Source organism: Rhea americana, unplaced genomic scaffold, assembly GCF_003343005.1.
Source record: "Rhea americana isolate MKP2758 unplaced genomic scaffold, rheAme1 scaffold_197, whole genome shotgun sequence".
In the NCBI taxonomy this organism is placed as follows: domain Eukaryota; kingdom Metazoa; phylum Chordata; class Aves; order Rheiformes; family Rheidae; genus Rhea; species Rhea americana.
Window position 1 is genome coordinate 920,474 of NW_028186116.1, and position 12,861 is coordinate 933,334.

The 12,861-nt window shown below is 40.0% G+C and overlaps 1 protein-coding gene across 1 annotated transcript in view; it reads left to right on the forward strand.

The window, feature by feature from the left end:
• The window catches only part of CADM1 (cell adhesion molecule 1), a gene marked incomplete at its 5' end in the record, with an annotated part of 203,480 nt that overhangs the window by 168,412 nt on the left and 22,207 nt on the right, over positions 1-12,861 (forward strand). The window contains 2 exons of the mRNA XM_085303160.1: positions 322-393; positions 12,602-12,634. Coding sequence (XP_085159286.1) covers positions 322-393; positions 12,602-12,634 — 105 coding nt within the window. The remainder of the gene's footprint in view (positions 1-321; positions 394-12,601; positions 12,635-12,861) is intronic.

The window sequence follows — 12,861 nt, forward strand, 5'->3', positions numbered from 1 at the left end:
TTATTTATTTTTTTAAGCATTGTAGAAGGCAGAAGGGGGAGGGTGTCTCTGGGCCAGATTCTCCAGCTATAGTAAGTCTGTGCAGAGCTCCCTCAATGTGAATTGAGCTCAAACAATTTAAAGCTCTTGAGGATCTGGCCCTTGGTCTTTAAAGCCAACTGGAAAAGTTACCACCTGGTTTTGGAGRAGGGAAGGCTTCCAACAGCCATGCTGCTTCTTAGTGTCCTTGTTTTTCTCTGATCATTATTGATCACTGTTGTGTTCTGCTTGTTTTTTCTTAATTTGCTTTTTTTATTATTTTCCTTTTTATATTTTATCCAGATCCCCCCACAACTATCCCTCCTCCCACAACAACCACCACCACTACCACCACCATCCCTACCACCATCACAGGTATGGTACCTTCATAACCATTGGAAATGTCCTGAATGCGTGTTGTCTTTTTATGTATATTAGCAGAGCTTGAAGCCTGGGGAAAAACAATCAAAGCAGTTGAATTTTTTTCTCAAATGCACCCACTGTACTGCATGAGTCCTGATCTGGCAGTTGAACAAGTTGGATTGTCCTGACTGCAGGTGTTTCTGAAACATGGAAATTGCCATGTCAGAAAAAGCTATTAATGCAGATACTGGTGGCGAATATTGGGTACTTTGAAATGAAGGGTATAAATGGCCTTAAAACTCATTTAATATGGCAAGTGAGTCATAAATTTCATTCTCAACTCCATCAGTAGCAATTTCTGAGCAATTTATACTTGGAAGCATGAAGTTTGGTCTTAAGTAATTTACTCCACCTACTATGACTSTAGATGCTTATTCTCATACATAGATGTTTACTCTTTTTCTGAATTACTATAATAAGCTGTCTACTTCCCTCTTAGAAATATGAATTCCATCAGTCATTTTACATTGAATCAGAAAAGAGCTATATGACCATTTTTGAAGCGTTGGCTTTTAGAATTTTGAGCTTTCCCCTGTAGTCTAAGAAAAGATGAATAAAAACACTCAGCTGATCATGAGACACATCTGTTTTACCCACATCTATCATATTTCCTTGCTAGACCTGACTCTCTATACATTCATAAGGAAGACCTTTTTGATTTCTCTCTAATCATTTTCATTGTCATTTTCTGATCTTTTCTATTTTTCTATTTCAACTGCTGCTTTTGCTACCTTTTTTTTCTTTTTCTTTTTTTCTTTTTTTTGGAGGTAGAGGTGTGACAAACTGAAGGTGCGAATGGACTGTTGAGTATCTAATGGCATAACACTTAYTGTTGCTGTACACCATCCCTTTTATAAATAGGTTACATTTTATTTATTTTTATGACTTTCCTCAGCTGATTCTAACTGTCCTGTTTGGGGTGTTGTGTGGCTTTTTTCCTTCTGAGACTTCTACAACCAGATCAGACTCTACTAGCATGGACAAGCAATTGAAGTCTTTTCTTCCAATGTGCCTTAATATGCACCTTGTGTAATGTCTTCCATCCACCATTGTGTTGTGCAGACTTTGCCATTTTCTGTCTTCCTCTTTCCAGGTGGTCATTAATATACTGAACTCCAGGCACCTGAGTTCTGATACTTGGGGTACTCTGCAGTGAATGTCTTTCTATTTTGTGATGTGGTCATTTTATTTTAATTACCTGTTTTTAATCTCTTAACCAGTTTTTGTTTCACAATAGGTTTTAAGCTTTCACCTTACTATTTCAAAGTCTCGTTAAGAGCCTTTTGCAGAGAAACTTGGTCCAGTGTGCCTCAGGGGTAAATGAACATAGTTTTCTGTTGTTTTACAGTATTTTTTTAATGCTTACAGTGAATTATAGAAAGCTGAAGGAAGAATTTGTCTTTATGCTTGTTTGACCCAGCTATCTTTATGGCAGTGCCCACTACCATTAATGATTGTCCTTTTCCCTGGAACTGAATTGTTATCAGCATGTTGTTCTAGGGCTCGCCATCACACTTCCTTTAAAGGTGCATATGAGACTCACCTGCTATTTCAAAATCTGAAGCAGTTAATAGTAAATAGCAGTATGGTTTGCTCTCCTGCTGCACTTGTTGCAATTTGTTTATGAATTTTAAGTAGCTTCTAGGCCCTCTTCACAATAGTTTTCTAGGTTTTTTCATACTAAAAGTAAGGAGAGGTGGATTCTTCCTGAAACCAGAGATCGCTATCACCAAGAATTCCTTCTGAGTTGTTTTAAAATGTAATTATATTGCAACCATTATGGTGTCTCTGTTTTGATACCAGGCCCAGCAGTGTTTCTGCCAAGCTGATTAGTCAGTGGTGTCCATTACCTATTTAGGAGGTAGCTCAAAACTTTGGTAATTAAAGAAGGGGTCTTCTGAGTCCATACTGCTATTTGTAAGAAAACATTTCCAAAGTCTTCCTACAAAAGTTTGCTTTGAATGTGGATGGATAGGGATAGATTTTTCCAATCTTGTCATTTTTGTGGAAGCTGTTTTCCTCCATCCTGTGTTGCTGACTCTTCCCAGTGCACCAGAGCACTGTTAACTCTTCCGTAGGATGTGAGGAAGTTCAGTTTTTGTCTCCCTCCATGCAGTTCCTTCATCCCTCTCCTCTCTAGCCTATCTTCCCTTACGCTGTATCACAACCAGTGTTCAAACCTTAACCCTATTAATATAAATTTAGCTCCTAGGGTTTCTTGAGAGACACGTGAGAATCACAGGATTTTCTTAGCACATGAGTTACCAACGTGACATTCCCACATGCAGCAGGTGAGTTATCACCATCTAATAACTCCCAGTGCTCAAACACCAGGACATTTATGTTCATTAAGATGAAATTCCTGTTCCTCGCTTTTTACCCCACTGAGCTTAGTGGATTGTGGTTACTGAGAATGACCCTATACTGAGAAGAACTGACTCCATGCTGTCAAAGGTCTTTCAGGAATTGAGGGCCTTTGGACATAAAATTCTTCCACCTATTTCTTCTCAGTAACTTTCAGCATGGGCTGTTTCCTTGAATAGAGGACCAGAACTACCATTTCTGAGGTGGTTGGAAGTATGAATGAATTGGAAAAAAATGATTGCAGGCACGTACAAAGGTTCACTGATGAGCAGTTCTTAATTTATTCCCTTCACAAGCAAAATGGTGGAATCAGAAGTGTGTGGCCAGACTGCTTTTCTCACACCTTTCCCTCTCCTCAGCCATGGAGAATCTACAATGGCAAGTTTGTTGCCACCCTGTTGACAAAGAATGGACAGGATTCCTTCTCCTCCCTGATGCTTTTCTGTGTTGGCTTTGAACTGCTGAGGAGCACAGAAATGTAATGAAACAGTAATATTTTTCACTGATAACCAGCAGTTACTGCTTGTGATTTGTAGGAAGAAGGTTTGTTAATAAGAAGGTATAAGAAAAATTTATGTATTCTCTTCTCTTACACTGATTTAACACTGGATCTTCTTGACATGTGRCCTTATGTGTTCTGCCCACAAGTTCAGGTTGCTTTTCCCTCAAAAGAAAACTAAGGCTTAGTCTCTTTTTTGTGTTGTATGTTTGTTTTGTATGTTTGTTGACCAAGTGACATGATTGTCTCAAGTCCAGGAAAATGGATGCTCCAGCATAGAATTTTACCTTTTTAATAGTTGTATTAAAAGGCTGATTCTATGCTGACATTCACAAAATAGTATTTGAGCACTGTTTGTGCTTTGTCATTATCCTTGTCAACAAATCTGGTGCAACTTGTCAGTGTGAATGCAGCCAAGTTAGAAGAGAGGCTGTTTGGTTTAGGTTTTTTGTTTTTGTTTGTTTTTTCCTTGACTCTAGTTAAGGCCATGTCCAGCTCTGTGGCCTGGTTATCTATTTCCAGAATGTTCCACTGTGGGACTCTGGCTCGTGGTTTGAAGAAATCTCACAGCTGCTTTAACSTCTTGATCTTGGGAGCTGTATTCCCTCTCTGCACAATATGACTTTGCACAAGTGAATGAATTAGCACTAGCGCAGGTTTTGAACCAAAATTGCTGCCAGACCTGCTTTAGGAATCCGTGTCTTTGATGGAAGCTGTTGTGTGTTTGGCAAGCAGCTATGTATGTATTTATCTCATCCTGAAGGTTGCAGTTGTGGAATTTAACGTGTGCTCTTCATGCCACAGATTAAAGGTTACAGAACACCGTATTTTCAATACGAGTTTCTGCAGAGACCAGGCAATCTGCTAAACGTAACTTGATAGCCACGTCTGGCAAAGGGATAGCAAAATTGATTTCTATTTTTAGCCTACACTGATTAATCCACAGTTACTGGCTATTGTTGGTCATATAAGCTTCAAAAGCAAACAGTAGGAAGCTGCATGCACTTTCCTCTGGGTTTTAGTATTTAAAAGGTTCTGTAGCTGAAAAAAATTAGGTCAGACTAACATAATCTCTAGAATTATGTAGCACAGGAGTGCTGAAACACTTCTTAAAGCCTCAAGAGACAATCGATAACTGAATTCTTGTCATCACCAAAATGTTGCAATACTCGACTGCTGTGACATAATTACTTTGCTGGCAGATGGGAATGTTTCTTGTTTCCATGATCAAGTTAGGTGTGAGTAGTCTTCTAGCCAGTCATGTTGAAAACATCTGCTTAAGAGGAGGATTTCACTCTTATTTCACCTTTATTCCCTTCTGTTTCTTGTATAATACTGGCCCAGTTAGTGCCCCCTGAAGCTGTGGGGGARTGTACCAACTGAAAAACAATATCCTTGATTTAAAATAAGCAGACAGGCCTATATTTAAACAAGTTTTGCATGTGCAAAGCTTATGTCTGTTTATGCTGCCACCTCTAGTAGCTGCCCCTTATAAAGTGTTCTTACTGGATGTATTTTTACTGAGTGATTGGAGTTAGTCTTGACAGGGAAAAATGAATCCAGAGCAAATTAGATAACAGAACTAGTCAAAAGGGCTCCATTTGCACTTCTGCACCGCATAAGTTGTTTTGTGTAGATGCAAATGATAGACATTTTCACTTGCTTACATAAAGTATTTCTACTCAAAATGTGTTCAGACATGACATGAAAATGCATTCCTGCCTCAGAGTTGCCTTTGAATAATGGTAGATACTGCTCAGCAAGGAAGAGGCAGAGTTGTCAGTGCAGCAAGTAGGAGGGAACRGGTTTTTGTAGGTGGTATGGCAGGTATGTATAGATAGGAGTGTGTATATATACATACATCAGTATGTACGTATACAGACACATCTATGTACGTTTAGGTATACAATAATCTGATCGTTATTCCTAAAGCTTGTTGTGCAGTAAACTCCCCAGTAAGCATAAAAGCCCTTCCCAAGCCCACTGAAGTCCCATGTCTAGAGCTGAGTGTCCCGTTCTCAGCAACTTCTGCTTGACAAATGAAAATCCTGTATCACTGCTGCTATAAACTTCACCTACAAAGACACGCTGAGTTGATAAAGTAGTTTTATGGCACGGAGGTTTGGGGGAAGACTGTGGCTAAACTCTGAAAAGCTAACATACCTTCTTTTTTCAGGAGAAGGAAAAGATGAACAGTGGTGAAGCTTCCAAAACAGCACGACCTTTAACGCTTTTCCTCTGTCACTGTTGCTTTACTTCAGTGGAGGTGCTTGTAAAGGTTTCCTGCATGACAGTTTGCTCTTTTTAGAATATTATATATCTTCCAGCTGCATTGGTATTCTGACCACCCTTTGGTGTTTTGGCAGTTATTGCTGGCAAGCGCCTCCCCCGTTTTTTTTCCAATCAGTTCATATTGTCCTTACGGCTTTGTTCATTAAGATGTRTGATACAATACAGCAGCGTAAACTGCACAGTTTGAATTACCCCTAGAGTCCTTAYTTGAAACACAGGTTCTGGTCAGCTGTTGTTTCCTGGGAGATGAAGGTTCTTGGTGTAACAAAAAAGCCCTCCTTTTTGGATGTAATATTGAGTGGAGCATTTTTGTTTACCTTTTTAAACATTATTTTGCTGCCTTCTGGACTTGCTTAGCTAATGCACCCTCGCACTCTAGTATCTATAGAATTATTTGTATATGCCATTTGCATTTACTATGCTTTTCCTCTGCAGCTAGAGTTCGCTGGTGTCTTGGCAACAAGTTCAGCGGACACCTGGGGGGTATGACACACACATACCTCACCTAGTATAAGTTACATGCTTCTRCTTGCCTTGCCTGGGATGTTCATGATTCTTCAGGACCCCTGCTGTCCAYCTTGCAACAATATCATTGCCAAGTTGGCAGTTTGCACCACTGCATGACTTTAAAGCAATTTTAGACCATATTTTAAAATCAACTAATCCTTTAAAGTGTACACAGTGTAGCAGATGTATGCGTTTAGGTGGGGGTGAAGTTGTGAGATATTGTAGGTAGTGGTTTTAGCTTGAAAATTGCAAGGAATATGTGTGCCTCCCCAGATGGACTCTCTCRGGAAGCGTAGAGCTTTGCTGTAGAAACACTGCAAGTTCTGTCTTGAGATTGGGTCTTTTGCAAGCAGACCCAAGCAAGCTTTGTTTTGCTCAAAGCTGTTCAGAAACGAGCTCCAAGGCAGGAATTAATGAGTGAGGCTGAGTCTGAAAACCAGCTCTTGGGAGAATCATGTCCTAGTTGAGCTCACCTTTTTGCCGGTGTGAGCCATGTTGTGTCTTAGTGGCTCCAAATGAGGAGAGCAAAGCTCTTTTATGTCTACTTGAGAAAGACTGCATAGATGCTAATTGTGTGATTCGTTAAAAATCACCRCATCTCCTTAGCTACCTAAAAAGTAACAATGCATGGAAAACAGATTATTGAGAAGAGATRATGTAACATGTTTTCAAAACCATGAATCGTGTGCCAGAAAACTTCCTTAAAATGATGAAAGCAATTTTATTTCCTGTAGAAGSCTGTTTTTTTCTGATTACGGCTGGTTTTGTGACAAAGTACAGTTGTATGGAATTTATTCCAGCAGTATCTGAAAAGGTGGTAGGTGGGAAGAATGCAATAAAAATYACTCTTTGCTCAAATTACCTTGCAACAGTTTTGTGGGAGGAGAAGAGGCAGTGTGGGTACTACTAAAGTACATGTGTCCTAGTAGAGTCATAGGCTTTATATCTAATCAGATACGGTGGCCAATACTTGCAACTGGTGTTGCTGTTCGTATAGAATTTAATAACAAACATGTTTGTTCTCRGTCAAATTAAACATGGATGTTTAATGGCTGTGCCATACCTGTCCCTTTCTATGGCTTTCTCTCCCTCCTGTTCTGAATGGCAYGTTAAAAATGCATGTGCAGGGCGAGACTTGCAGGGCAGAACACAGGAGTCGCGAGGAAGAGCTGCCGGGCGCTCGTGTTGTGCTGTGAGCTCRCGCTGCATCTAGGCATTTTGTGGCGCGCGGCACTTGGCCGTGCAGAGACTTGGCTTAGCTACTTGTTTCCCCAAATTATATATTATTTAACTCTTGCCTTCAGTTGAAGCTTCTGCCTGTCCCTGGTAAAATGTCAAGTTAATTTATAGATGATACTGTGCTCTGCTGACATTTTCATCCTGTGTGTGCCCACGTTAAAGGGAATAAAGGAAGAGAATAACTGACAGACCTGTAAAGAAATACTAGGTCAGCCTTCTAGTAAGTCTTTCAGTCGACAGCAGACACAGTACTGTCATGTGCAGTGTTGTCCCTGAAGAGGCAGCGCAAGTGCTGTACGACAGCATGGTAATTTCTGCAGGAAACTTGCATGTTTTGAAGAAAGAGGGCTRGAGGAAGCTGTGGAGAAGACCCCAACCCAGTCCCTTCTCAGAGAAGAGGTGATCTGACTATTGGCAAACAGGGTAGTAGAGGTCGATGTTTGCAAGGTTTTCGCATGACTTCTAGTGTTGCGTTAGAGCCATCACTCAAAATCACAAGGCACTTTGAGTCCAGTTGAAGCAAAGAGAGTGGAGTGGATGAGTACCATGCCTCAAGCACCTTGTGGACTTTGCCGTGACATTCTGAGTAGTTTGCTTCTGGCTGTGTTTACAAGGCTGGGATCTAAATAAGCCCACAGTCATTACAGAGCTTTATGGAAAAAAAAAACATTAAAAATCATAGCCTGAACTGCAGCACTCATTTAGAAATATTTTTGTTCTTGTCACACCAAACTTCTGTACAGATTGTGATTATTTTTGTGGAACATCTGGTCTGCAAATCAGACCGTCTCTGGGGTGCATTGCAACATGCCTGCGCACAAAAGCTTTCAGCACAGGTTGGAATCACTCATGGAGACTCCTTCTGTCCTATCATAACGCAAAGTACGTCCACATCCGTTCTGTGGAGAAATATTCAGYGAGGGAAGGGACTGCTGCAGTTTTGCACCATTTGGGGGTTTCTGTGCTGCTTTGCCTCTCTGACCACTTGCAGCGTGATTGAGGAGYAATGTATCTGTTAAGCTTCAACCTAATAGGTGTTAGTTGCATGGAAACAGAGAGGATTTTTGTAACATTTCTAGTACTGTTAGCAATTTGAAATAAAGCAGTGATAATCTTCTGTTTATAATGCTGAACACTGTAACTTAAGGCTACTATGAAAACAGTAATRTTAAGGAATTTATGCTTGTCCTAGTCAGTAGATATGAAATAGTCTATGGGAAGAAATGAGCTCCACAAATCAGTTATCAGATTGGCTTTTGTCTTTAAAGCAATACATTGAGTGGGTATCTATACTTAATTATACCTCCTTAAATTAAAAATATAAATATATGAAATGAGTATTTTGCCATTTTGATGATTAGGTGCTATTCTGATCCTCTACCATAGTGGTGAATTTTCAAGGGTCAGTGTATTAGCATATTTTTATAAAGTGGGAGACCTGTAGTTCAACTGAAGAAAGAAATAAGCAATTTCATGAATTTAGTTTTGTTACTAGGATTTTAATTTTCCTCTAGTGCTTGTTCAGTTTGAGGTTGTGAACTAACTTACGGATTAGTTTAAAAGGCCAAACAGTGAACAGTTTTGTATTGGAGAAAATCCAAATGAAAAAAATTAAGGCATAGTGGTAGAGCTTGTAACTCCAGTCTTACACTGATGCCTTCATGCAGTAACTTGCTTTTATATATATTATAAATAATTGTACTACAATAATTCTTATATATACACACACACACACACACACGCCTAATTAAAATAAGTGTGTGTGTGTAAATACTTAGTGCAGTGGTGGGTGCCTAAAAACTTGAGCGTTGTGAGAATTTTCGTAGTTGGCAGAGAACATCACCTGTATCCCAACATGTCATATGTTGGTGCCTTTACTCGAGTGCTGGCCACAGTAAACAGTCCTTATGACCAGTACTAGAAAGAAATGACAGTGAAATGTGGAGCCTTATGGAGGCCAGCAATCTCCTCTTTCATTAATTAAAGTATAGAACAGGCATCTAGTGAAAACTGTTTATGCACATGTAGATTTTGAGATCACTGCATCGTTTTTACTTCTTGGCATAAAGTAAATTTTGTTGAGCCTTATTGATTAAAATCAAGAAGAGAAGCCTTATCTTTGTTYCATCTTTATCTTAAGATGAGAAGTACCACATTGAACCTCTTTGTTTATGGGCTTTTGGCTTCTCCTCTTTGCCTCATCTCGTAACGTGAGCCTGGTTAGCATCAACTGATCGTCTTGAATGATGAGCATAAACTTTGTGTGACTGCTGTTCGCACCTATTGCTGGGAACCAGAACTGTGCTTTTTGGTGACAGCAGTGTCTTTCGTGGGCTTTGCTGAACCTTAGTTAAGTCAGAAACAGCAAATACGTTCTTTTCACTCTGCATTTGAGGAGGAGGGGGGATGAAATTTTTCTTTTTTCCAGAATTGAGGACAAATCTTATCTCTGGGGTTCTAGATTTCTAGGCTGATGTATAAACGTGATTATTCTTGAAAATGAAGTAAATGTAGGCGCATTTACTTGGAATTCAAAAAAAGCAGTTTTCAAGTTAGCCAATTTGTGTTAAAATTATAGGGTGTCTTAGCAGTGACTTTTGTAGGGTCTGGGATATTCCTCCTTATGTACAGCACAACAGTAGTGAAGTTTGAGATTTCTGCAGTTTTACATATATTTATTAATTTCATACCAAAGCAACAGTGACAATTTTTCTCTCCTTTGTAGTAGTAGTGTGTGTGCATGTGTGTGTGTGGTGGTGGTGGTGTGGGGGGATTCTTTGTTTTATTGCAAGTCTTTTAACCTGAGATTATTCCTCTTTGGTGCACTATGTACCTACAATCCTTCTTCTCCAAGAAGACTCTGGGATTGAAAAGGACTTCCAGAAAATTCATTCTAAACTTTAACTGGTCTGTGTTTCCTATTGCAATCATCCAAACCATTTGCTAATCATAACTTTGTCATTCCAGCTGCAGCCAACATGTTGTTTGACTTGGATATTTGTTCGCACTTATAACTGCTTGAGAACTTTATTTTTCGTAACCTGTTGGTCTCTGTCCCCAGATGGGGAAGCGAGATGCACTGTCCAGTTTGCACTGTTTCTTGACTAATATCTCTTCCAGCATGTGAATACAAGTTTGCTTTCAGCAGATTTTCTATTTAGTGTAAAAGCTGACGTAACTTTTTTTATTTCAGGAAGACAGTAAATTGAGACTATTTATAGATGCCAGGATACTATTTCAGGAATTTATACTCAGTTTTATAATTCTTTCTAAACACAACTCCCCCCTGCCTTCACCACCATTTTCCCCCTTCACTATTTGCTTAGCTGAAATGAAGGCATTATTTTGGTACTGCTACTCAAAAACCAACACCAACAAAAAGTCCTGCTCTTGCTCCCATTTTTGTTTTGGAAGGCTTCCCTTACTGCCTTCACCAGAGCTCCCAGCAGGAGAGTAAGTGCTAGCATACTTAAGTATGTGTTAGATTTGATTGCCAAGATGAGAAAAGTATACGTTGGCAGTGGGAACAGACTATTGATGGCTTGATAACCTGTTATGCAAATCTTGGTGTAGTTTGTTAAATTGTGCAGGGTTTATTTGTTATGATATTTAAAGCATGCAGACTTTGTAAGTATTGTGTATTCTTTGTATGATTCTTGTCTTCATTGGGGCTCCAGAAATTGAGACTTGGGCTGTCCTCAGCTACATTACAAAGGAATGGGCGCTCGTTTTTCCACTGCTGCCCCTGAGCGTGCAGAAAGGCTGCCATTCCTGCGGCGCTCTGGACAGCACGTTAACTGAGGGGAAATGCCATGTGAAGTGCTTAGTGTTACACTCGAACTAAAATTCTAGGCTAGTTTGCGGAAAGATGTGGTAGAGTGTTTCTCTACGTTTACTCTCATGGTTTTATTCATTTAAACATTGCCTGCATGGAACCAAGGGGAGTTTTGGGAAACCCTGTCTTCGTGAGCAACCCCATCTAGGCTTTCCTGACGGCTTCAGAGTACCTGTAGGCATTTGCAAACTCGCGGTTATGCTCTTAAGAGGCAGCCTAGCACATACACGTGATTCGGAAATGCTGTGTTCATCACAAAGATATGTACAACCAGATTAATATTAAGAAATAGATTTGTCAATAAATAAGCCAGTACTATAGAGAATGGGATGAAACATGATTGGATCCGTTGGTGTGGAAGAGTTTGAAAATAACAGGGTACTGTCAGAGCAGAGCTGTTTGGGAAGACCTTTGAATTTGGGCTGGTCTCTAAAACTGCCTGTTCCTAAAGTGAAGAGATGAAATGTCTCTCAGTTGGCAAGGTGGCAACTCCCAAGAAATGACCTGTGTGGCAGACAATAAATAAGAAGTGAACTCAGCTTCAGATTAACAGCTCTAATATATTAGAATTACAAGTACTTTCTAGCCACCTAAACTACACACACACATGTTCACCTGAGGATTTAGTGCAGAAAACTGAAATTAGTGCCCAGAATTCAGGGAAAGACTGATGATAGCTACYTGCACTTTCTAAAATAACTTTATTTTACTTTGAGAAAACCCACACGCCTTGGTGCATGATTCAACGTAGCCAAGGTAAAAAGACCGCTTCTGCATTTAACGCGCTCTGAGAGTACTAGGTGTGTGAGTTCAAAGAGTCTTGTCAGTTTTATCATCTGCTTCCCAACTCTAAAATGTTCTGGATGCAGAAATTACGCCCTGTATTAAAGTGCCTGGAAGTCTCCTGCATTGGACGAAGAGGAGAAGAAATTAGAAACTGATTGATTCAGTGACTGCTGATGATCAGGTAACTGGAGCAGGGACTGGAGGGAATGGTCTCACGAAGGCAATGTTTGAATGTATAAAAGTGTTTTTCGAGTGTTAGCTCTCTTGTCCTGGTCTTGAGCCTCTGTTTTGGTGCTTACCAACTAAAGAGTTGGCTTTGGTGTGTCCCCCCCTTTCCCCCATCTTGTGTTCCCTTAACTCTGCAACCACCAGTAATTGTTCTGCTGCCAAGGCTCCTGGAAAAAATGCAAAATTTACTGTTTTCCTCAGGCTTATAGCTTTTGAACTCGAGGCATGTCTTCTAAACAGTGCAACTCACTTCAAATGCTTTTTGCCTTTCATTTTATTATTGCTTGTCACGCAATGTTCTTTGAAAGCTTGCTCATATATTATCTGTTCCATTTTTTCCATTTTCCCTTTTTTTGCATGCTGTTCCTCCTGTTTCTTCCCTTCCTCCAATCCTCTGTTCCCGTGTGTAGACACAACGGCGACGACAGAACCGGCAGTTCACGGTTGGTATCACATTCCTGTTTATCTTATTTCTCAGCASTGCTGAGTGGCAAGACAAGCCTGGGAAGGGGGGGGGGGGAAAAACCCCAAAAAGGAAAATGTAGTCTTCAAGGGAAATTCATGTTTCAAGTGTACTGATCTCATAAATATAACATAGTTTTTAAGGCTTGAAAGGATGCTTAGGCTTGTCATTTCTGTTGCAAGTTTCACAGCCAGTTGTTCAGTTCTA